Here is a 26,308-nt window from a genome sequence, read left to right on the forward strand (position 1 = left end):
TCAGGATTGCACCCTAAATCTTTTTCCTGCCTGGACCCACCCACATCCGGGCAAAAACATGAGTGTTCCAAGCACTGTGCAGCCTCTCTAGGAATCCATATTATCTTTAACTCTCAGAATTGCCAAGAAGCAAAGAGTTTTGAGGATTCTTTTTTGGGGGTTTGAAAGTTCCAAATGTCTGCAAGCTTCTGGAGTTCAGTAAGAAACTTTCATATTTGTTGATGGTCATCTTTGGGCCACAATCTCCCACTCAAGATATGAGTTTGCTAATATAGGGGAAATATTTTAATCCATAGTCTAATAGATGGTTTTCTTCTGTTAACATTTTAGAGGCTTTTAATTTTTTAAAAGATAAAGCTGCAAACTGCCATAAATTCTAGAGAAAGAACTGATCCATATCTAAATAACAGCACGTGTATAAGTAATAAATATTGAGAGATTATAAATATATTATGAACTAGCTTTAGCACATTAAACAAAAACATGAAGAAAGTTTTTTACCACTTGAACCAGCTATTGAATTAGGCTCTAGAAATGGAACAACAATGGTTGACAGTTGCGGGGTTAAGAGAGAAGATGGTTGAATCTGAAATAGAAGCAAAAATACATAAACATTTCTTAAGTTTAAAAATATTTAAATATTCTATTTGGGCTAATATATCCATTTCCATCTGAAACTTTATTATATACAGTTACCTACGTGGATAATTTGTTTCTGGATTTCTACAAGCTTAGGGAATTCTAGTGATCCAGAAGTCTTCATTTGATGACAGAATGGCAGGATAAAAATTCATTAAATTCATTAAATAAATAAAACCACATTCTATGGCAAGCAGTTTTTTCACCTACTTCAGACTGGGTAGGGCTGGGATTTTTCTTATACTGTGCATGAATACAGGCACTTTTGTTTTGCATGTTAGCGAAGGCACAAAGGCTCTTGATGTGCACCTGGAAGTCAGCAAAGGCCAGTCAGGACCCACTTCCACTTCTCACTTGCTTCCCAGCATGAGAGTCAGGCAGAATAGTCCTGGCCTGAATCACTTGGCCTGTCTCAACTGCTCTTCAGCCTTGGATGGGCTTCTAAGTTTCAGCTGCCTCTGCCCTTGCGGGGTTGCCGATGATAAGCTCACAGGGTGAGACAGGGAATGCCCACCCTGGGGATCAGGCAATCGTCTGATGCCTCTCCAGCATTTGCCTATGCACCACAATCTGTCTTTTGCAGGTCTCAAGCTTCCCTTGAATGATCCTTTCACCCATATAATGTATTGTATGGTTATTGGAGAGTGCACAGGCAAATGTACAATATGATCTGAAATTTCCCTGCTGGCATTTATGTGTGAGGTTCTTGCTGACCCCAATTTCTCTGTCTTCAGCCAGGACAGGCATAGGACTGCATGCACTGAACACTAGTACTGTGTAGCATGCACATCTAATCGATGCAAAATCTTCTACGAAGACACTTAGAGCCCAATCCGATCCTTTCCCTCCCCCACCAATGCAACTGCACCACTGGAATGCTTGCTGCATCCTGCTGGGAGGGGCGGAAATCATGGAAATCTCTTCCAGCTAAGGGAACATTTGTTCCTTTGGGGTAAGTCTCTGGTACTGGAATGAGTCTGGTGCTGGAATTGGACCCATGCCAATGGTTTACGTGGAATAATCCAAGTGGACCGGGAAGGCGAACTGAGACGGGGAAAGGGGATATGCTAGCCCTTGCTCCACCCCATCCCTCCCTCCTCCCCCTTCCCGCCTCATTCTGGCCTTCCTCATGCTCTCCGTTTTGACTATCCAGCTTGGGGGCACAGAGAGCCTACTGGCAGGCTACCAACACCACTGTTTGCTACAGCAGCCAGGCTACTCCTGCCAGTGTGTTGCATTTGCAACTGCTGTAAAATGCCTTACATTGCAGGAATGCTAGTTCTGGTGGCAAAAGAGCACCTTAGGATTGGGCTGCCCGTTTTTATATTCTACCAGGCATAGAATTACAACATTGACCAAAAGATCATTCTGATGGGATTGCACCAGAATCAGTGTTGTTGAAACTGAAAATACTAAATTTCTTTTAGTAACTATTTTTTTCAACAATTCTGTTGCACTTGCCTGGGAAGGTTGTTGAGCAAGAGATTCAGGTGGTTTTGGTTTAGGAATGCTATCAATTAGCTCCAGAATGCATTTCAGTTTCTCATCTGAGATGCTGAAAGAGAGTAACGGTAGCTCGCCAAACATTTTGTACCTATTAAAAAGAGAGAAATAGCCATTGGAAGAAAAAGTACAGCTAGAGTAGGGGATTAAAGTAACAGTTGGGTAGAAGTGCAAATTAAGGAATATGTTCCAACAGTAAACTGATTGAAAGGAAGATAATGGGTATAGTCTGCAATATATTTCAAATATTTAAAAGAAGAATTTTTACATTTTACATCATTTAATAAAAATTTTACAATTTTACATCATTTTACATCATTTAATAAAAATCCTTCATACATTAAAACATGGAACAACAACTTAGATGGGCATATTGGCTAATTGGTTAACTCAGTACATCCAGTGCAATCACGCAGGCAACCAAAGAGCAAATATTTAGTAATAGATGCCATAAAAGGTAAATGTTTCAACAAACAATATTATTATTGGAGACCTTGATTTTGAGAAAAAGCATGGTTAAGATCTTAAAAGTGCTATTCTCTTAAAAGCATATACTGTAAGTAGTATTAGATGATCTTATTCCCACCAGAAGTTGGGAAAGGAACACACTTTTGTTACACAGCACAAGTTCTGTTAAGATGCTTCTGACATATGTACCTAGTTAAAGTTTTTTCCTATGAATGCACATATCCTGAGCCAAACTCATGTTCTTTTTGCCCAAGGGCAATGCTAGAAATGTATTGTGCACATGCAGGATTCAAAGGACACTATAATTAGGGATTGCACTTGCATAATTGTATTTCATGCAGTGCATGGTGTCACTAGTGGAACATCCTCCTACAGAGAAAAACAAGGCCAACAAAAGAACAATGAGCTCAAACCTCCAGAACTGCTCAAACTTATGCTAATTCAACTTTCTTGCTATCAAAAAGGGTGCTTCCCTTTGAAAGGAGATCTTAGCCCCAATTTTTGACTCAATTAACTTGTCTGGACCCAAAACAGTTCAAGGACCCAATCCCAATTTAATTGTTTTAAAGAAACTGAACTAGCCTAATCCTTAGGCAATGGCAAACAGCAACCTAACCATTGTGGGACAACAGAAAGGCACGAACTATTACTAGTTTTGCTTCAGAGGATCATGCCTGCTCTATTCAGGCCTGGCCAGAGATCCTCAAATTTAGAACTCTTGTCAATTCTTGCTCAAGAAAACCTAGTGGTCGGTGTTACCTCATGAACACCTCATGCGCTTCAAAGAAATCTCTGTGCAGCTAGGAAGGTAAAACTGCCTTTAGTTCCTGTTAGAAAACCAGTGCTATATTTTCAATTTACTCCTTTATTATTGCAAGTCACACAACAACTGAGTTTCCAAACCTCATTGTTAATCTCCACAGAATGTACTTTTCCTTTTGCTTTTAGGAAACTAAACAATCTCTGAACCGCTTTCTTCATCACTGACCCCAGAACCAAGGCTTGTTAGATCTAGTACCATTTATATAGGCAACAATACTGAAAATATAACCACCTAAGAGCACAATCCTAACCCACTTTCCACCACTGACATAAGGACAATGCAGCTCTGAGGTAAGGGAACAAACATTCCCTTACTTTGAGAAAGCCTCCATGAGTGCCACCCAACTGCAGGATGCGGCACACATCCCATTGACAAAGCTATGCCAGCGCTGGAAAGTTGGTCAGGATTTGGGCCTAAATTGTTTATCCATTTCATTTTTGTTCTTTATTTCCTGTTCCTCTAACAGTAAGTATATCCCTTCCGGTAACAAATACGGTGTTTGCATCTATATCTTTCATCTTCTGCAAATGTCTACTTTCATTGGGGTGCACCACAAGTAAACTGTCAAAGGTTCCTCAAGCATGCATGTTTCGGTGTATGTGTAAGACCATTTGCACATGTCACCAACCAACAGATGAATAATATCTGGGTCTGCCGGAACCTGTGCTCTGGCAGTGCAAAGCCCTTTGCAGTGGAACGAAAACTGGGACACCTTCCCAGGCTGCTGGACAAATGACCAGCGAGTCCTAGAGTCTCCACCGGTGTCGCTAAGTTGGCAGTGGGGCAAAGGGCAGATTTCCAAAGGCTCTAACGGTATCAGTAAGTTGGCAGTGAGGGCAGGGGGAGGGGAGGTGGTGGGGAGCAGGCTGGATCTCGACGGCAAAGTCACACAACTGAGCCTATTCGCCATTTTTCAGTTCATACCATTCCCTTGTCTGGTTGGCAACCTTCAGGCTCGAAAAACTATGGTATAAGCCTACAGCACCCGGTATTCCCGGGCGGTCTCCCATTCAAGTACTAACCAGGCCTGACCCTGCTTAGCTTCCGAGATCAGACGAGATCAGGCATGTGCAGGGCAACAGCTGCTGCACATGAGCAACATGTTGCCTCATAAGAGGCGACTAAACAGCCACTGGGTAGATGGGATTCGTTAGCCTGGGAAGGCAGCTCATCTGAGAGAAGGAAAACTCTGATCCCAAACCTCCACTGCCTTGTGGCTACATCCAGTTATGGAAAAGGCTTCAGGAGTCAACCTCAAGGCAAAATCCGGAGCCGGAGTCCCTGAGGCACTTCATGGCTGAACACAGTCACGTTCTGGCAACTCCTGCGACGCCGCTGGAACCAACCGTATTGGCCTCTGCCTTTCCATTGAACCATTTCAGCGACATGGAAAGGGAGGATTTGCTGCATGGGAAGCAGTCTATCTTCCCTATCTACTTTACCCAGGCTTAGCGCACTGGAGAGGACACTGTTCCAGAACCACCATTCAGAGCACGATACCATAGTCTTCCGAGGCCAAAGGATGCCAACAGAACCATTCCCTTTCTCTCCTCGGACATACACTAGTAAAATATCTGTCATGAGTCCAAGAAGACCAATAGGCAGTCAGAAGGCCTACCCAAAAGTAAGTTAAAAATCTTTTTTGATCAAACCCACCACAGTATGCAAGGCACACTACATGTAATAGCATGGCAGGAAATAGGATTGGCCTGCATGTGTAGTAAGTGTTTCTTGCCTCATTCACAAGGTATGCCTTTCTTGCTGGACATTACCTGAATAGTACAGCAATACAAGCATAAAATCCAATACATGAAGGCCTGAACAGTGCAATAAATATTCTGTATATAGTTGGTCACTGAAAACATTAATGTAATATGGGTCTGTTTGATTTTATGCATATATATCCATTCAACTATTAGGTCTATGAATGTATGACCAAAGATTTCTGAAGTGGAGCACAGTGAGTGAGCGGGGCAGGAATCTATGATCACACTCCTCATACCACGTGAACCAGCAATGTAAGAATTCACATAAATAGTAATAAAGTCATACTTGGGCATTCTTGCATCTGTTACAACCATAGCTCTGCTCAGTTCCATTTTCACATCCAATGGCTGCAGGATATGTTGAGACGAAGATTGTAAATTACGAGCTTCCTCCCAGTTTTCATCTAAAGACAAAGACAGTTGTTACAAGATACCTTAAAAGCTATTGATAGTAATAATAATAATACAAGTATTTATATACTGCCTTTCTTGGTCATCAGATTTCTTCTCAGACTTTAATTCAAGGCGGTTTACATGGGCAGGTTGTTCTAAACCCCTGTAGGGATTTTTACAATCAAAGAAAGGTTCTGTCTTTCAAGAACCGCACAACATTTCAGATGGATCTTTTCTGGTCTGGTTTCACTTTTGGCCTCCAGTTGCCTCCCACGCAGGCTGACATGCAGCTCCTTCACCTCTCACTTGAAGAGCGGCCAAGACGCTTCTTCGCTCACACCAAAGAGCAGGTGGAATAACTCGGCTCGGCTTGTCAGCTGCTTCAAGGTCTCGTCATTCACGGATCTGCCAGTGGTCTTGAACTGGTGACCTTTGGATGTTATCTTCAGGCTAACAGAGGCTCTCTAGACCAGACCTCCTGCCCTCTATTGAACTAGTATAAAGTAGTATATAATATAAAGACCTCTATTGAACTAGTATAAAGCTCAATAGAGACTCACCTATCTACACCTTTCATGCTTAGTTTTTACCAAGTTCTTGAACACACTAAAGACTATACTACCTCTAAGAGCTGAAGGCCCACCTTATACTTCATGCTGTGGGCATGGTAGCTCTGGGAATCAAGCTATGCAGACATTCATATGAAGCAATATACACAGAGTTTTTAGTCCAATTTTAAACTATGCTCTCACAGTCTAAAAATTCTATACAACTATGCCACCTGGAACCCATTACATTGCTGTTCACTCATTGGTCTAGAGCAGGGTTTCTCAAACGGTGGATTGGGACCCACTAGGTGGGTTGCAAGTCAGTTTCAGGTGAGTTGCTTAGCACCTAGCTCAGCTGCCACTGAAAATACAAAGCTGAAAATACAGGGTACAGAGCTGCTCAGTGGGCTCCCGGTGGGAGAGAAGCATGGTGCTTTGCCCTGAATAGGTGGGAAGATGGAGCACTGGAAAGAGAAGAGGGCTGTGTGGTTGGAGAAGAATCAAAGTCTGTGTTCTGCTTTGACTTCTGAGCTGGGATGTTTGAATTCCAAGCTATGCAAAATAATAGCACAAGGAGTTAACTGCAGTCAGGGAGGCATGGCAGGCTGAAAATCTTGCTGGGGGTTCTGCTTATCAGCAAGGTATGTCTGATGGATCTAATCAAGATGCCCCTGGATTGAAAGGGTGTATGGAGAGATAAATCATAAAAACTCCAGACACTGCTGTTCTTACCCCCTCCCCCTGGGCGAAGGCTCTGGGGACGTATTACAGTTAGAGCGAAGGAGATGGAAAACATCAAGTTCAGACTTGAACAGAATGTAAGCCCAACTCCCTCCCACAGTATTGCTTTTCTGAAGCAATGGACTTAATTGACTGGACTTTTCTAGACTTAAGAGAGAAAGAGAAACAAGTGGATTTAAGAGATACGAGGGATACCAACTGTCCGAACAACAAATAATTAAAGATTAAAGAATTAATAACTAAAGTATTAGTAAAGTGTAAGTATTCAGTTGAGAGGATTGTAAAGATTGGAAGTAAGATGGAAAGAGACTTTTAAAAAGATTTTTAGAAGTTGTTGTCTGCAGTTTGTAAAACAGAAGAGAGATTGCCTTGTTTGTCTTGTTTATCATTCTTCTGAACACTTTAACATTCTGGCAAGATTGTTTTGGTTATATGAGCTACCAGAGAGACTAAGGGCCCAATCCTAAACAGTAGGGACCAGCTCACCACTGGCACACACAGTTGCAAACGTGCCGTAAGACACATTTGCGGACCCTAACACCGGTGGAGCACTGGTGGAGCTGGCTGGCACTGGGCTAGCGCCAGAGCATTGTGGCTTGGTGGACACATGGACCGCCAGGCAGTGGAGAGGTAGATGGTGCATGGGGGAGACGGGGAGGGAGGTGGGATGGGTGGAACTTTGCTCCACCAGATCCCGAGTATCTGTTTTGGGCCACCAGCCTGACATGGAGGCTCAATTATATGCCGACCTTCAGGTCGACATTAGAATTGAGTAGCTACATTGCAGGGCTACATTGCAGGGCTTAACCAGGAGACGGGGACAAAAGTTCCCCTCTCTCAAGGTGCCGCTGGTGCTACCTGCGGAACATGCAGGCTGTGACGGCTGCCATTTTTGGCACCTTTGCAGCTCTGGGAGCACAGGACTGGGATGTAAGTTTCTTGGTTTCAAGTCAAACACCACAACAGTTTTTCCTGTCAAGATATTTAAAGGGTTTATACTGACACCTAGTGGAAACTTAAGAAAAAAACTTAAGAATTGAAGATTTAAGAAAAAAAATTATAAAGAAAGAAATAATGGCTACAAGAAAGAGACTCAATACATTGAAACAGTTACAAAAGGGAAATCTTCCCTAAATCTCCAGGGAGAGAACTGAATTTGGAAAGTATTCATGAATTATTGGAGAATAGATTGGAAAAGTAGATAGGAAATTTGAAGCATTATATCAAGAACTTCAAGGGATGAAATTGCAGATGCAAACAGACATGTCATGTTTGGATACAACATGGAAAGAAACAAAGACAGAGACAAAAGGGATAAACGACAGAATGAAAGTTCATGAGACAAAATTTGAGGATTTGGAAGCCAGGGAGAACAAGAATCAAGACATGCTTGCACTGATGGAACAAGCACAAAGTGAAAAAATTTAAGATTGAAAGCAATGCCAGAGAAGAAAGGAGAAGAGATAAGAACCAAAATGATATTCTAGAAAATTTTCTTCAAATAGATTCTGATGATCTTGATCTGTATCTTGATAGAGTTCATAGAGTAAATACAAGGATTGCGAGATTGAGAAACCTTTCGAGGGACATACTAGTGCATTTTGTAAAGAAAAAAACCAGAGATATGGTTTTACAGCAACTTGCAATGACAAGGTTTACATTAGGAGTACAGATCATCATGCTGAAGGAGTTTTTATCTTGGAATACTAATGGAGTAAATGCTCCAAATAAGAGAAAAACTATTTCATTATTTGAAAGTTAAAAAAAGATGTGATCTGCCTCCAAAACTCATTTAGAAACAGGTGATACAAAATATTTAATTCAGAAACCTTTAGGACAAGGACTTTTTTCAACAAACTCAAAGAAGAAAAATGGGGCGGTTGTGTATGTTAAGGAAAATTTAAAACCAAAACTAGTGTTTTCAGATGAAAAAGGTAGGTGATTGGCTGTGGAAATTACAATATTGGGAGTAAGAACTTTACTTTTGGGTTTGTATGCTTTAAATTGAGAGGGGGGTTCATATGCTCCAAATTAGGCAACTACTGGATGTACTTTTAAATTACTCATATGCAAGTTACTGTTTGATGGGAGACTGTAATGCAGCGGTGTCTTCAGAAAGGAAGAATGATAGAAGAATGGTGGACAAAATTCATGGACTTAGCAGAAATTGATAAACTTTAGTTAAAGAGAAATCAACAAAAACCTTTATGAGCAACTTCTTGCAAGAGAAAGTAATGGTTTAATGAGTTCTGGATTCAAAGATTAGTCATAAGAGGGGAATATAGCTTTTGTAGTGTGATACAAACTTAGATCATTAATATAAATGCAGTAAGTAATTAGAATTTTTGGTTTCGCTCTTGCTACACTGTTAGAGATATTTCATATAATTTTTTTCTTTTCTCTTGTTTTTAATGTATTTTTATGTATTAAAGTTATTTGTTTTTCTTTTTATAAATAAAATAAATATACCATTAAAATAACAGCACAAGCACGCTGTGTAATGGGACCTTCGGTTGATTAAGACTTAGGTTTTAAGCCTAAATTGATGTCACTTCCAGCCATCAGATCACTTCCAGGTTAATGACATAACTTCCGTTGGGTCCTGATGGATTGTCATTCTAAAAAGTGGGTCCCAATGCTAAAAAGTTTGAGAACCACTGGTTTAGAGGGTTAAAGAGTCTTCTGTGTGTACTGACTTACAATGGACCCAAGGTTGCTGTCCTTCAGCCTTTCGCCATATGAAAATATGGTCTCTGTTAAATGTTAGCTGCTGATCAGGCTTGGGGTTCCCTGATCACGTCTACTGCACTTTCTAATCAGTATGTAAGAGACAGCAAGTCTTAAGCAAGTTTCTCTCTAGTATGCACATGCCAATATTGTGCTGTGTGTTTCAAAAGTGGGATGATTAAATATTGTGTTTAAAAAAAGATAACAAACCTCACAAAGTGTATAATACACATGTCCTGTGAGATACTTGACAGGCTACTGAAAATAGATTTGTGGTAACTTCTGCAAAAACTGCTATACTTAAAAAAAATAAATCTATTAATATGAATACTTACGATATCTGCTATAAAGAAGCTGTATGCTGCTGAGCTGAATGTCAAATTTATCATATGCTCTTGACATAATATCTTCAAGAGCACTTTCTCCAACTTTTATATCTGACAAGGTAGACCGACTTTTACTAGTCATCTTAAAAAGCACAAAATAATAATTAGAATTAGTCTCAAAGGATTTCTTAAATATATCGAGCATTTTTTAAAAGTAAACCATTTTCTAAAAATATCAGCCAAGAAAATAAAACCACAAGCCTTCTTCAGAGTGCTTGTTGATCTAGTGAGACACCCTGACCAGTTCATAATTTCATGATCTGGTTTATTCCAATTCTGCTTAAAAAACAAGACAAGGTTATATTTAGCTCCAGTGGCAATCCTGGCCCGGGTAATGCCCAGGGCCATGACCGCAGCTGCTGCCCCTCCCCCCAACGGCCAAGCTGCTGCCACCCCCCCCACCTGCCTCGTTTCCAGAGTCCCAAGGAGGCTGCATGCACCCTCCCTGACCTTTTGAAGGCCTTGTAAAAAACTCAGAAGGCAAAAAAAATCACTTTCAGCTTCACAGAGGAAACCAAAAGTGACATTTTTATGCCCTTAGAAGGCATTCTGAGGGCAGGGGAAGCCTCCCCAGTGAGGTTTTTCAGCCCTGCAGAAGACCTTCGGAGTGTCAAAGAAAACGTGTGCTGTTTCTTTGGCCCTCAGAATGCTTCTGGGCAAAAGGCTGCCAGGGGAGCAGCCCTCAGAGTGACGTGCTGGCTGATTGAGTGCCATGGGGGGCATCGCAGGGTGTAGGTGGTAGCAAAGCACCACCACTCCCAAGCCTGGCACCCAGGGTGTTTGTCCCTCTGGAGGTATACCACAGGTTCCTATTATTCTGCATATTCAGCTGAAACAAGTATGTTTTACAATCAAGCACGAAGCTGACCAAATTATTGTAGCATAAAGTTTTGTGGTCACTGGCACACTTAGCAGAAAAATGGTGCCACAAGATTCTTTGTTGTTGCATTATCTTCAAGACCTTTTGGTGTCCAAATACATAAGTTTCCAGTATATATAAATATATATTTAATATGAATATATTATATAAAGAAATGTTTGGAAACAGTAGTAGAATAAAACATAAATTGTTTGTATAAAAAAATTCAACAAGATTTAAACTGAATGAGAAAAAGTAACTATATATACTTCAAGTACAGCAAAACATTATGAACAGATAGAAACAGCAATAAATATGAAACCATTGATGTTTATGTTTGAGGCACTTACCTTTAAGTGACCAAGATCCAAAAGTAATTTGTCTGATGTTGGTTCATAGAACCCTTTTTTTGGAACAATGACATAGGAAGCCATAAGATTTATTTTTAAATCTAAAACCTTCTGTGTTTCTATAATATACACTAATCCTAGAAAGTTAAAATGAAAAGATTTATGTTATGGACCATGAAAAACAGCACTGTATCTATAAGGCCAGGGGTGGGAACTCGAGTCACAAAAATGAGCATTTTTCGGTGACTCGTGAGTTGCATGGAAGACTAAGAAAAACATTCACATCAAGAGTCCCCTGACTCATCCCCACTGCTGATTCAAGTCTGTCTGCGTCTGGGTGTGCCTGCTTACTGTTTTTGCAGCATGAAAAACCTCATGCAGGCCACAAGGAAGGGATGGGCTAATTTTTTCTTCTTGCAGTGAATGGTGGGGGAGCAGGCTTTATGCCCGTCTGTGATAGGAAGAAAGGAATGGATGATCACTGGATGCAGGAGGACGAGCCCAAAGGGGGTTCTTGCCCTACAATTGGCTGCAGAACCCTAGGGAAGGAGAGAAAGGAGGCAGAGAAGTTGGGGGGGAGGGAGGCGGTTTGTAGCAATCATGCCTTCCTCTGTATGGCTGTTACTTGGGGGGAGGAACCCTCACTGAAAAGCCGGCGCAAATGGTACTATTTCTGCATAGAGCTGCAAAGGATTGGGTCATTCTGGTAATCCTTGCAGCTGCTGCACATGACCCTCCTTCCTCTTGCCACTTCTGTCCCAGCTCTCTCCAGTCCCTCCCACCCCCTCCTGCCCTGCCCTGCTTACAGATGGGATGGGGCAGCAGGGGAGTCTTTAAAGTGAACTTTCCCCTCCTACACACACAGAGCCCGGAAGCAGCCCTGTTTTTTTTCCGCAGCAAGCTTTTTAAAGGTGGGGTGACTCAGAAAGTACCCCTATTATGACTCTTTTTCAAGTCAAGTCGCAGGGGGCGGTGAGTTTAGATTCAATTCAAGTCAAGCCCCACTGGATTTTCCCATCCATGCATATTGCAGTACAACAAAATGACTGTGTACAACTCAAATACATTCCATTACATTCGTTTGTGTTTCAATAGGAAAAAGTACTTTAAGAGCCCAATCCTATCCAACTTTCCAAAGCTGATAAAGCTATACCAACAGGGCATACGTAGCATTTAGTTGTAGGGGAACAGGAGGGGCAGGGGGGTAGTCAGTGGAGGCCTCCTCAAGATAAAGAATATTTATTTTCTTATCTCAGGGCTGCATCGATGCTGGAAAGTTGGATAAGTTTCATAGCACCACTATATTGAACCTAGATTATCTCTATGATGTACAAAGTTAGCACAAGTAATTCTTGTGTAGTGAATACACAGAATTCAGACCCTCAATGAATTATTTACATAATGTTTGACATTTACCTGTTGCTGTCTTCTCACGAAATTCTTCCAACTTCATCAAAGTTGCTGAGGTTAGTTGCTCTAAATGAACATCACTTGGGGGTCTGAAGAAATTTATTAAACTGTTCACAGTCATCTGAAACAGTTAATAAAGTACAGTGATGCATGTAGTCAATGTAGTATCTAAAAAAACTCTTCAAGAAAAGGTTTCTACTTACAGCATCGTATATTATTTCCAAAGGTTGTGACTCTATCCTTAACTTCTGATTGGCACTCTCATGTAAGGGATTGGTCTCAAACATTATGGTGAAGAGTGACGCATCATTTGCTGAATTGACTGTTCGAGAGGACAACAAGCATGGTACTATTTTTCCTTGAGTCATACCCTGCACTTCAAGTGCACTTACACTTGATTCAAACCTGTATAAAAGAGAACACAAAAATTAATTTAGCATACACAACCACGCAATTCTAGAACTCAAGTTTTTTTTTAAATTTACTCTATTACTTAATGAGTAGTTGGAATCATGTACCATAAATTGCACTTCACTCTTTTTTAATCCTAATGCACAGAAATTCTTCCAGCACAGAAAACGAGAGGTGGTGCAGTGTAGTGGCTAGGAGGACATTTGTCATTTGAGTCTTGCCTTTGCCATGAACTTGCACTAGCCACATTCCCTCTCAACTCCCCAGTTGCTATATGGGAATAACAAACCTTACAAGGTTATTGCAAGGGCAACACTGAGATAATGCTGTACACCTGAACTGGTTTGCACACTCAGAAAGCAGCATACAAATATTAAGTAACATGACAGCAATTATTATATTCTGAAAATCATTGTGTAGCTGTAATTTTAATTGTGCACATTTAACCTAACATTTTTAACATAAATCATATTAGGGTCAGACATAAAAGGTTTCTTCAGAGGGATGCAGAGGTGGAAAAACGGAAGAATATGAATAAGTTAGGTTGTGAAATGACTGCTTGTAGCTATGGTCATTGCCCAAGGAGAAGTTAGACAGGGGTTGTAGGAAGAGAGCAATAACATGTGCTTAAGTTTATCTTTTGCATCTATCACTATCCATTTGCTCTCCTGATAGACAATCCCTCTCAAACTTAGCAAAGTCAACAGTGGGCCAACCAAATGAAGCTCTGGCACTAGCAACTACACAGAAATTATTTTGATACATTTCTGCTACATTACACAGATCTACTGAGAACACATTCTATTACAGTAGTGCCTCAGTGTTGATAGGCGTTGATAGTAGTGCCTCAGTATCCATAGGCATTCATAGGATAATGAAGTCTGTGGGTCTGGGCACCGAGACCCTAACCACCATCCCCTTGGCTTCAGATGGTGGTGGTATCCTAAGAGGGCCCTATCTGATTATCATAGAGGGCATGTAGGATATGGGAGAAGATGGTCTTTGAGGTATCCTGGACCTATGCCATAGTCTTTATGGACCATGCTTTAAAAGTCATCACCAACATCTTAACTGGGGTCAGAATGAAATGGGTAGCCAGTGCAGGGGCAGGAGCAATGGCATGGCAGGCTCAGCCTGCTAAGAACCAGCAAACAACTGGGCCACCACATTCTGCACTAGCTATAGCTTCCAAATTGTTTTCAAGGGTCCATGTAGAGTGCATTATAGCTTTCTAAGTGAGAGGGCATGGACAATCATAAACATAACTGACTGACTTAGATACAATCTTAGCTGACACACCAGCTGAAGCTGAGCAAAGGCTCCCCAGGCACAGATACCATCTGAACATCCAGGGAAGGTTATAGCTTCAGGAGAACTCCCAAGCTGCAAAACTGCCCTTTCAGAGGAAGTGCCAGCCCCTCTAGAGCACGCTGTAGATCTAAAACTCACATCATGGCATTCCAGATCAGTAGGACCTCTGTCTTCTCTTGATTTAATCTCAGTTTATTAGCCCTTGCTCAGGCCCTAACTGCTTCCAGACTGAAACAGTCCCTACCCCATATTAACAGTTTACTGTTCCACCAGGAAGCCTCCTCTCCATGCCTCCTACTGCTCTTCTCTGTGCCTCCTATCACCCTCTAGCACAGGGGTGACCAAACCCTGGCCCTGGGGCCACTTGCGGCCCTCAGGGCCTCTCTATGCGGCCCTCAGGGAGCCCCTAGTCTCCAATGAGCCTCTGGCCCTCCAAAGATTTGTTGGAGCCTACACTGGCCTGATGCAACTGCTCTCAGCGTGAGGCCAACTGTTTGGCCTCTCAAGTGAGCTGTGGGATGAGGGCTCCCTCCACTGCTTGTTGTTTCATGTCTGTGATGCAGTAGCAGCAGCAAAGGAAAGGCCAGCCTTGCTTTGTGCAAGGCCTTTTATAGGCCTTGAGCCATTGCAAGACCTTCATTCATTCATATAAGTTCATCTTTAATATATTCATTTATGTAAATTTATTCAGTTTTGAAATGTAAATTAATTCGGCCCCTGACACGGTATCAGAGAAATGATGTGGCCCTCCTGCCAAAAACTTTGGACACCCCTGCTCTAGCATCATGCTGGCCAGTCACTTCCATGTTCCGTTGCCCCAGCAGGCTTTGTGCCTGGGTTCCTGAGCAGATGTGACTGGCCAGCACAATATTTGGGGGCAACAGGAGGCACAGAGAGGAGACTCCCTGGAGGAACAGTAAACTCTTTCCCTGCATAAGCAGAGTTCTGCTCCCCTTGCATCTAGAGCAGGGGTGCACAAAGTTTTTGGCAGGAGGGCCACATCCTCTCTCTGACACTGTGTCCAAGGCCGGGGGGGGGGAGAATTAATTTACATTTAAAATTTGAATAAATTTACATAAGTTTACATAAATGAATACATTAAAGATGAACTTATATGAATGAATGAAGGTCTTATAGGTTCAAGGCCTATAAAAGGCGTTGCACAAAGCAAGGCTGGCCTTTCCTTTGCTGCTGCTACTGCATCACAGACATGAAACAACAAGCAGTGGAGGGAGCCCTCATCCCATAGCTCACGCGAGAGGTCAAACAGTCGCCCTCATGCTGAGAGCAGTTGTGTCAGGCCAGTGTGGGCTCCAACAAATCTCCAGAGGGCCAGAGGCTCATTGGAGACTGGGGTCTCCCCGAGCGCCACACTGAGAGGCCTCGAGGGCTGCAAGTGGCCCCAGGGCCAGGGTTTGGGCACCCCTGATATAGAGGGTGGTGTCCCCTCCCCTATCCACAGATTGCAGATATGGGCACACCTGTATATAAAACTGGGAATTTTTGCCTAAGCATCAGTACATGTGAGAAAGATCTGGGTATTTTAGAAGATGAGATGCACCCATTGATTGGGTCTTTATATTTTGTTCCCTTCATATGTACATGGTTGTTGCCCTTGCATGACCTGTTTCCTATCTTCCAAGTAGTTTTGCTGGGAGTTAGAGGGATGTTCCAAGCACTCCAGGATGGTCTGGGAGCAGGATGCCCCCTACTGCAGGAGTAGACAATGCTTTGGATTGGCCCCGTATTCTAGTAGTGGGAAGGCATCTCCTAAATGGTCAGAAATGCTCCCTCTTCCCAGGATTGGAATTTCTCAGGTAAGTAACTTCTGTTTTTTATTGTTGTTTTTCATTGTTCTGATGGTTGAAAAATCAACATATATCAACACTATAAAGAGAAATTAAAACTGAACAGAAAATAGGAAGGTCAGTTCTTTGTCTTTAAAGGGTACAAAGGCTCTGACAGCAGCAAAGTAACATTGCAAGATAATTTTTATGGAAGTTAGTCTATAGACTGCTCTGGAAGGTAGATGCACTCTTATGTGTTATTAGAAATGAACCTACCATAGATACTCAGGTATAGTACGTGAAATTTTTGCCAAGTAGTCAAGCTCCAATTATCACTTCACCTTATCTCCTGGTCAATCAGAGGGCAGAGCCTTTCAACTCTGAAAAGTTTCCTTTTTCTGCTCAACTCAGGCAGGCACCTCATTAGTTGCTATAGTAATTTTCCTGGGACATTCCAGCCGAAGTTCTGCTGCAGCCTGCTCCTGCTTTGCAAATGCTTGCAAAGCAGGTCTGTTTTTTGAAACACCAGGATGGGATCCTCCTTCCCAGGCTACAGTTCAGTGCACCATTTCTTAAGAATAACACCCATGGAAAGCAGTGGGTCTACTTCTGAGTAAAAAGGGTTGCAACTATATGCAGCTCATCTCGCTGCTGTGAACTGAATTGCACACTCTCAGTTATGGGTTGTATGTTGTATGTAGAGCTTCTGGCTTAACATGCCAGACACCTTAAAGGTGGAACTGATTCATGTTTTGACTGCAGTGGTTCCCAAACCTTTTCACTTGCATATCCCTTGGCAGCCCATTTCCATAAATTGTACCCTTCATATTAGCAAAATGTTTGTTATAATACAAGCCCTCATCTCCTCTCTATGAAAACCCAGACTTCATGTATTCATCACATATTTTCTCTTTTCATCTGTTTGAAGAACAGAAGACTCTGTCTTTGCCCTGTTTTGCACCAGAAGTGTGCTGAGAAATTCTGGGTGATTGATCACTTTCCATATTATGTTTCAGCTTTTTTACTGCGCTAGTTTTCAATTACTGGTTCATACATGAGTTGATGACCAAAAACTAGCTATTGGTGGGGCTTTCACTGTCAACTAGCTACCTCCCTTCCTGCCTTGCTGGTCCTTGCAAGGCATTCTGGAGCACGACCTGCCTTTTTCTGCCATTATCTAATTCTTTTTCAAGTACCCCTAAAGGTCCTGTTGAGTGTCCCTAGGAGTACATGAATATAATATATACATGAATACCAGGTTAGGAACCACTGTTTTACTGGTATGTAGTTTACAGTGCACTTGTTGCACGGTGTCTTCAGGGTTCAAGAACAAACTCAGCAGACTGAAATTGTGGTGATTTCAAAGTCTTTATTCATTGCCAGCAATGGGCTTCTCTTGGTGTTCAAAATGGGAAACACAGAGAGCTGTGGTAACTCTCAGTGCCTCCAGAGAATAGCAGCCTTTCAATAGGTGTCCATTGTTTAAATAGTATTTTGACCTCTTTGTCTGAAAATCTCAAACTCTCATTTGCTGAAATTATGACATCAGAGATAGATCATTTTACAGACATCTGGTTGGCTAGGTTTAACTGACCAATAAGAAAACAGAAATTTTCATTGAAACATGTCCATAGGTGGCACTGTTCACTCAATTATTACTGTCTTTGCTTATCTCTGCCTATTCTTTTATTGGCCTGACCTTGACTTCATCTCTTTAACATTCTTTGTACCAGGCTTCATGGGGCTGTGTGCCAGCATTGTTTAAACTAAGTTTTCTCTTATATGTGTACTTTAGGAGATGTTAGTAAGGCATAGTAGTAAACACATATTTATTCTGTACAGGGAAACTAACTTTTAAATAAAGATTTTCTTTTTAGAACTCTTTTCCTATTTATTTTAATTAAATTTAACCTTTTCTGTTAGCTTTTTAGAGGCTTCATTAATGTTTTGCTGATCAGTGGACTTTTAAGAATGTTGGCCAATTAGACAATCTCATAGACAATTTATTACCTCATTATTTTGTTCTTATGCAGGTGTTTCTTTATCTTAGGGACTCAATGTTAGTTAGCTGAACTTGATTTACAAGTGTCCTCATTAAAGTGTTTATGTACATGAACTCTTCTTGTTAGACAAGATTAATGGCTGCTTAGCTCAGGCTTTCTTAAAATGATTTAAGTTATGTCTCTTTATTTTACTTACTTATTTATTTATTTATTTATTTATTAATGTTTTGCTGATCAGTGGACTTTTAAGAATGTTGGCCAATTAGACAATCTCATAGACAATTTATTACCTCATTATTTTGTTCTTATGCAGGTGTTTCTTTATCTTAGGGACTCAATGATAGTTAGCTGAACTTGATTTACAAGTGTCCTCATTAAAGTGTTAATGTACATGAACTCTTCTTGTTAGACAAGATTAATGGCTGCTTAGCTCAGGCTTTCTTAAAATGATTTAAGTTATGTCTCTTTATTTTACGCTTCTTGGTGCTAAGAGATAAGTTCCTTTTAATTATCTCATTTCCTGGCACTCTCTAGTCTCTTGCAGGTGCATCTTTGACTTCTTATTATTTTCAAATCTCCCTATGAGTTATGTTTTAATTAAAACATCAAACAAGACTTTGAATCTTACAGAATTGGAATGTACTCCAACTAACTAACTTTAGCCTTTTCAAGGTTGCTTCTGGCTGCTACTTGTGGCTTTTAAGTCAGTTCTCACTTCTGTGTATTCTTATTACTCAGGCTTCTAGCATTTGAAATGTTCTAAGCATAACTGTAAACTTTATTTGTTTATTTGGCTAAAAAGGGGAAAACTTGTTGAATCACATTCTAACATTCAACTCGTAGCTTTTCCTATTGCATCCTTTTAAAAAGAAAAGCCTTTTAAAATTGTACCAAATAAAATTTTGCTAATTAGCTAATCATTTTGACATCAGTTCCTTTGGCAGTTTGCCCGGATATTCCTTAAAACTAGACATTCCTTAGGCTCATTCAGTGCCTGCTTGAAGCTGGGATCTAGCATTTGATTTTTTTTTATCATTCAGGTTCTATCATATTACTAATAACTAATCCATTGGTGTATTTTAATCCTAGAGAAGCCTAAATGAATTTTATTTAAACGTGGAGTTTTGTTTCTCTATTTAGAGACCATTAATTTGCTTCTACAGAAACTGACAGAAGTGCGCGTTCACTCCCTAACTAGGCACTGGCTTCAAAGGGGCTTTCTGACAGCTCATTAAAAATATTCCCTGATTTACGATTGGCTGTACCTTTGGCCTGCATCAGACTGTTTCAAACTGAGAGAGGGCAGAAATGAATCCTTGCAAGTTTGTCTATGGCAGGGGTGTCCAAAGTTTTTGGCAGGAGGGCCACATCTTCTCTCTGACACCGTGTCAGGGGCCAAATTAATTCACATTTCAAATTTGAATAAATTTACATAAATGAATATATTAAAGATGAACTTATATGAATGAATGAAGGTCTTGCAGTAGTTCAAGGCCTATAAAAGGCCTTGCACAAAGCAAGGCTGGCCTTTCCTTTCCTGCTGCTACTGCATCACAGACGTGAAACAACAAGCAGTGGAGGAAGCCCTCATTCCACAGCTCACTCGAGAGGTCAAAGAGTTGCCCTCACGCTGATAGCAGTTGCATTGGGCCAGTGTGGGCTCCAACAAATCTCTGGAGGGCCAGAGGCTCATTGGAGGCTAGGGGCTCCCTGAGAGCCACATAGAGAGGCCTTGAGGGCTGCAAGTGGCCCCCGGGCCGGGGTTTGGGCACCCCTGGTCTATGGGAACATATATAAACCTGACTAATTTACCCATAACATTGCATGAACAAACATTTGCATAAATGATTAATTTCAGCATAAGTAAACATGAGTAAACATTTAGCATAAGTGGCTTACATGACATTATGACATGTGGCTTTCACTAGCCTCTATCACACTTACTCTGATAGTATTTACAAAAAGGTGATGAAGACCAGAATTTAAAAAGAATAAAAATGAATCTTATGATCTTTTACAATGTTTTTAATAAATTAGAGACTACAGTTCTTAGGAAACAATTAGTGGTAGGTTATTTTTCAGGATCTGGCCTGGGGTGAAATCAGATAAAACTATAGTCAGACCCCCCCCCCAAGTTTAACCCCCGACTTATCCGAGGGTCATAGAAAATTCCATGATTGTTGCCTCAAAACCTGCCCTCGACTTATCTGTGGGGTCGACTTATAGGCGAGTGTCTGCTGTGCTTGGAATGCTGACAATGTTGAGATTCACTTTTAAAATTAAAGAATATTTAAATTTTAGAAAAAAGATGCAAGATAAAAATATAAATACAAGATAAAAAAGAAACAAGATTTGTGAAATATTAAAAATAAAGACATTATTAAAAATATTACACAGAATTACACAGCCAGGCAAAATTATCATTGTGAGAAACAAACAGGGGTTCAATTCTAACATACAGCACAACATAATCCAATATTTTATTTGTTTTAAAAACTGCCTTTGAAGATTTCCAATATGCTATTAATTTGCAGCCCAATCCTACACTGGATTCTGCATTGATCTCCTGCACTGATGCAGCGGCGCCCAAGCAGTTTCTGTTACATCCTGTGGGGAAATTTCGGCTGCTGGAGGTTACCGTGGGGTCAGGAGACATTTGTTCCCTTGCTGCAAAATAAGTCCCAGCAGCTGAAATGGAGCTACTTGGGCTTGCACCAGTGAGACTGCTGATGCAGGTCCACATTGTCCATTGTCGGCAGAGCAAACCAGAGAAGGGAGCTAGGATGCAGGGAACACTGGCACTGCCAATCCTGCCCCCTCCCAGGCTCAATCCACCCACCCTCCTCCACCAGTCACTACCTTCCCCCTGCCCTGTTATGCCCCTTCCTGCCCTTTCCCTGCCCCTGTGCTGCTCAATGTGGAGCTTACCTGGTCTGGTGGCACGCCTCCTTGTGCTGGCACTGACAGGAAGATTTTGGCCTTCCCACCAGTGGGCCTAGACTGTGTGCTGTAAGCTGTACTACACATTTTCAACAGTGCACATCGCAGAGCACTCACTCCACTGGCATAAACCTTCAAACTGGATTGTGTCATTAATCAGAAAAAGTTTCTCAACTATTCATGCTTAATGGAAAAGGTCAAGTTTCCAATGTTTGCCAAATACCAGTCATGCAGTAACTTAAAAAAACAAAAACAACCACCTTTTAACATTCAGTATTGAATGCTATTGCTAAAAAACAGTTACATAAAAATCTGCCAGAATGCTTGGCTTTACTGAATTTATCCCACATATGAGAAACTCAGCCTTATTAGCATGATAGTACCAACGATTACTGTTACTTATTATAAAAATCATACTATTTTTAATTGAGTCGCATACCATTACATAACCATCTTCTTTACTCAAATATCTACGAAATTTTTCATACTGCTATTTACATATTCAAAAGAATAAGCATAAATACAATAAAGATCTACCTTATTGCTTCAGCACCAGGTCGCTGTGTTACTGTTGTACTCAAATCAATTAACGAAAGTTTCATCAGCTCAGGCTTCTCCTTATTTTCCTTTATTGATATAGTCATGCTTAACAGCTTTACATAAAGCTTGACAGCTTCATACTGTTCAAATGGACAAAAACGTATTATGACCAGCAACAAAATTTTTTTTAATAAAATGTAAACATAACCACAAGATTTCATGATGCGAAATTCAGAATAATTTGAAATACATAAAACTGCACTCTCTCTCATACGTACATAAGCAAATAGTAATTAATAGAGAAGGAGCAAGACATACAAGATTGCAGATATAGGTGGGGAGTCAACATCTGCGTGCATGATATCTGTCCCGTCCCCGTCCCCCCACAGATACCAAAAACCGCAGGAAAGCAAATTCGCAGTTTTGGCCCCTTAAAGCCTGCAGTTTGCACATGTCTGTGCACAGCCCCGTGGGCAGTGCAGAATGGCAGTTTCAGGCAGAAAAACATCACTTCCTGTTTCCCAAGCTTTTTTTTTTTTTTCCAAAGTATTCTAGGCTCGGGGAAGCCCTCCAAGAGCTTCAGAATGCCCTAAATGGCATAAAAACATCACTTCTAGTTTCCCTTGGGAAATCGGAAGTGACATTTTTCAGCCTAAAACTGCCATTCTGAAGCCTACAGAGGCAGTGGACAGATGCATGCTGCCTCTGTGGGCTACAGAACACACTCCTTTGCAGGGTTCAGATTGGGCCAAGTCTGGCTGAATGCAGCTTCAGAGGACCCACATTGCGCCAGATCTGTGAAAGAAAATTCACGGATACTGAAGCACCATCTGTCTGCTTTTATGATGGTCATTTGACTTTTCTTTACTTACATTTCTTTCAATGTAAGTAAGTGTAAAGTCATGCACATTGGGGCAAAAAAAAATCAAAACCACATATAGGCTAATGGTTCTGAGCTGCCTGTGACAGATCAGGAGAGAGATCTTGGGGTGGTGGACGACAGGTCAATGAAAGTGTCGATCCAATGTGCGGCGGCAGTAAAGAAGGCCAATTCTATGCTTGGGATCATTAGAAAAGGTACTGAGAACAAAACAGTTAATATTATAATGCCGTTGTACAAATCAATGGTAAGGCCACACCTGGAGTATTCTGGTCGCCATATCTCAATTTGGACATAGTGGAAATGGAAAAGGTGCAAAAGAGAGCGACTAAGATGATTACTGAGCTGGGGCACCTTCCTTATGAGGAAAGGCTAAGGCGTTTGGGCCTCTTCAGCCTAGAAAAGAGATGCCTGAGGGGGGACATGATTAAGACATACAAAATTATGCAGGGGAAGGATAAAGTGGATGCTCTTTACACTCTCACATAACACCAGAACCAGGGGACATCCACTAAAATTGAGTGTTGGGAGGGTTAGGACAGATAAAAGAAAATATTTCTTTACTCAGCATGTGGTCGGTCTGTGGAACTCCTTGCCGCAGGATGTGGTGACGGCGTCTGGCCTGGATGCCTTTAAAAGGGGATTGGACAAGTTTCTGGAGGAAAAATCCATTATGGCTTACAAGCTATGATGTGTATGTGCAACCTCCTGATTTTAGAAATGGGCTATGTCAGAATGCCAATGCAAAGGAGGGCACCAGGATGCAGGTCTCTTGTTAACTGGTGTGCTCCCTGGGGCATTTGGTGGGCCGCTGTGAGACACAGGAAGCTGGACTAGATGGGCCTATGGTCTGATCCAGTGGGGCTGTTCTTATGTTCTCTGGCAGACCTTCTGAGATGCGAAGAGGTCACGCGTGGCTTCCTCGCGTCTCAGAGTATCTCTCGAGAGTGACCAGAAGGCACTTCCGGCTGCCTCAGCAGGTCGTATTAAGATAAAACTATGGATTTAATTATCCACATAGTTTGGTATCCATGGGAATCTGGGAACAGATCCCACGCAGATACCAAGGTCTTTCCTGTAGGTTTGACCTGCATAGTCTTTATAAGCAATTTTCAACCAGTGGGTTATGAAGTTATCACACATTCTCTATCATTCACTCAATGGTCCCCCAAAAAGCATAAGATGACTATGACATCCAACCTGATTAGAACTATATGCAGAACATCTGAGGTGTTTCTACACTGTGTGTATGCACTGTAGTTCGTAAGCCTAAATTTCAGATTTTGGCAACTGATATCATTCAGTGGGACAAAGACTCAACTATGGTATTTTGCTACGTCTTCATCTCAAGAGATAGAAAAGGTGCTAGCCTATAAAGGTTTTATAAGAAATTGATATAGGGCTCCCCATGCACAATTGTAGAATGTTTGCTTCTGGCAAATCCAGGTGTGTAGTTGAAAACATGGTGATAGCTCTGAAAGTTTCAAGGGAAATGCAAGGCTGTAACTTACTTTCTATCTCTAGGAACCCAGAGTTTGTAAAATAAATATAAAAAGCTTTCATTTCCATGTGTTTCAACCAACCTCCCTGGCTCATGGATTACTACCAATTTTGTTTCTTCTAGGTATGCACGTATTTGGGCACCCAAAACCACATCATATTGGTATAACCAATCATCAAAATTTGAAACACTGAGAGGTGAGAGCACTGAAGTATCATCTCCTATTGCAAGATATCAGTACTTTGGATATGATCAACTGCTTGTTGAGCCATACTATAAACTAGATTGGACCCACCGTTATCGGCAGTGTTGGATCAACAGCTGTTTCGCTATAACCAATTGCAGCATAAAGTTTGTACTTTTCCTCCAGAGTCATCAGCTGTTCGAAACCTGCCATATTAAACAATCACTTTTAATATATTCAGAAAGAAAACACTTCGGGTTTTTCAACTGGGGGGGGGGAATGAGCCTCCACAATTTGTCGGGCCTCCCCTTTCCTCCCAGTCCTTCTAAGTTATACTCATATCTCATATACCCAGTATTATTCTATTCCAACTATCCTATACTAACTTTACTACTTATTACATATCTATATTCATATCCATCTATTTACCTATCTTCTACCCATCTTATATCTATATAACTTCTTCAATATCATTACGGAAAAGAAATTTTAATATATAACTAATATAACAACCTATAAAGAAAGACTCCTTCACCTCTTTCTCCCTATATCTATTATATATTGCATTATATACCGGATCTAACATCCCTTCTACTACTTATGTTTCTGTGTATGTAGGAGCGCACACGCACTCGCAGACACACACACACACAAATATGTACATACACCTACTTATACATACATAAATATAGTTGCTTTTACCAATTATTTGCTTAACTCTTATAGGTACATTATTCTTCTATTCCTTATACATTATTTATTATTACTAACCATATTGATAAACCACATTTCAACAAAAAGTTCACATGCATGTATGTATTTATACCTCACATACTACACTGGATTCCACTTTTTTTAACATTATCGTAAGATTTTACCAATACTTCAATATTATTCCCATATGTCATTCTCTTGTTTATACCATCTTTTCTTTATATGCTACTGAGTTACCTCATTAATAATCACCATTCATCCCAATGGGTCTCACCTCCATTTCTTACTGTTTTATTTTAACAATTTAATTTTAAGCTCATGATCTGTGAAAATACCTGAATCCCTTATTTGTATCCATCCCAGTTCACATGAATAAATACTATTCCATCTATCATTATAATACATTCTCAAGAATACCAGGTGCCCTCAACTATATCTTACCCTTGTCCTTTAATATACTGACCACTGGAACCCTCATTCTTCTCCAGACAAGCGTTTCAGAACACAAATCATTAAAAACCATTATTGAATCTCTATTTTTAATGCTTCAGGGTTAGCCCTAATAACCTGCATTAATTCCTGCTTCTTCGGAGTAGTTAGAAAATCTTATTAAAAAATCTCTAGGAAATGTTCCTGAGCCCCTCTTTATACAGTGCCACCTTTCAATATCCCACTTTGTTAATTCAATTTCGGGGCAGTCTTCTAATCCATTCCATTACCACATTAATCATTTTTCTTTCTTCAATTGAAGTCTTCTCCTTCACTCCTCGAATTCTCACATTCTGTCTTCTGAAGTTACCTTTAAACATTACTGCCTGAACTGCCAAATCTCTGGTTGCATTTTCTTGGTCAAATACTCTCTTGGAATTCATTTTTACTTGACCTTCAATTTCCTGCAATTTGTGTTCCAAACTTTTAACCTGTTCTCCAAGGGATCCAATTTTTTTTTAGTATCTTGTTGTAGTATAGTTACTGCCTGATCAACCTTCTGCAGATCAGCTTTAACACACCCTATATCATTTTTAACAGCCCCCACACTGCTTTGAAAGACGGTAACAAGAAGGGGGGTGAGAAGGTAAATTTTGGGTGCAGGGAATTGTATTATGGTGGAGGTTAAGGTTTTGTATGTTAGGGTACTTTGGGATTTGACTAGAGTTTATGTAATGATTGGGAGGTGGGTCTTTGTTATTCACATTCTGGGAATACAGAAGCTGAGATTGATAGATAATAAAAATGGTTAGAAACCTGAAGATAATGACACGGAATGTTAGAAGTCCTGTAATGAAGAGTCATTAGAGAACAGAATCGGATAAATAAAAGAAAATTTGATATTTTTTTTTACAAGAGACTCATCAGGAAAAAGAGGGGGTAAATGAATTAAAATTTAGATGGATTGATATTTATGAGAAAGCACTTGGTACTTC

General features: G+C 40.8%; 1 protein-coding gene and 1 pseudogene across 3 annotated transcripts in view; both read right to left on the reverse strand.

Moving 5' to 3' along the window:
• The window catches only part of VPS13A (vacuolar protein sorting 13 homolog A), a 195,267-nt gene that overhangs the window by 115,899 nt on the left and 53,060 nt on the right, over positions 1 to 26,308 (reverse strand). For all 3 annotated transcript variants that reach the window (XM_066617808.1, XM_066617807.1, XM_066617809.1), the window contains 9 exons: positions 24,282 to 24,376; positions 21,603 to 21,745; positions 12,817 to 13,018; positions 12,620 to 12,734; positions 11,204 to 11,340; positions 9,944 to 10,076; positions 5,486 to 5,603; positions 2,101 to 2,233; positions 502 to 586 (listed from right to left, as the gene is read on the reverse strand). In XM_066617808.1, the coding sequence (XP_066473905.1) occupies positions 502 to 586; positions 2,101 to 2,233; positions 5,486 to 5,603; positions 9,944 to 10,076; positions 11,204 to 11,340; positions 12,620 to 12,734; positions 12,817 to 13,018; positions 21,603 to 21,745; positions 24,282 to 24,376 (1,161 nt within the window). The remainder of the gene's footprint in view (positions 1 to 501; positions 587 to 2,100; positions 2,234 to 5,485; positions 5,604 to 9,943; positions 10,077 to 11,203; positions 11,341 to 12,619; positions 12,735 to 12,816; positions 13,019 to 21,602; positions 21,746 to 24,281; positions 24,377 to 26,308) is intronic.
• Positions 4,407 to 4,523, reverse strand: LOC136643448 (5S ribosomal RNA; annotated as a pseudogene).

The sequence above is a fragment of the Tiliqua scincoides genome, chromosome 2, assembly GCF_035046505.1.
Source record: "Tiliqua scincoides isolate rTilSci1 chromosome 2, rTilSci1.hap2, whole genome shotgun sequence".
NCBI classification, from domain to species: domain Eukaryota; kingdom Metazoa; phylum Chordata; class Lepidosauria; order Squamata; family Scincidae; genus Tiliqua; species Tiliqua scincoides.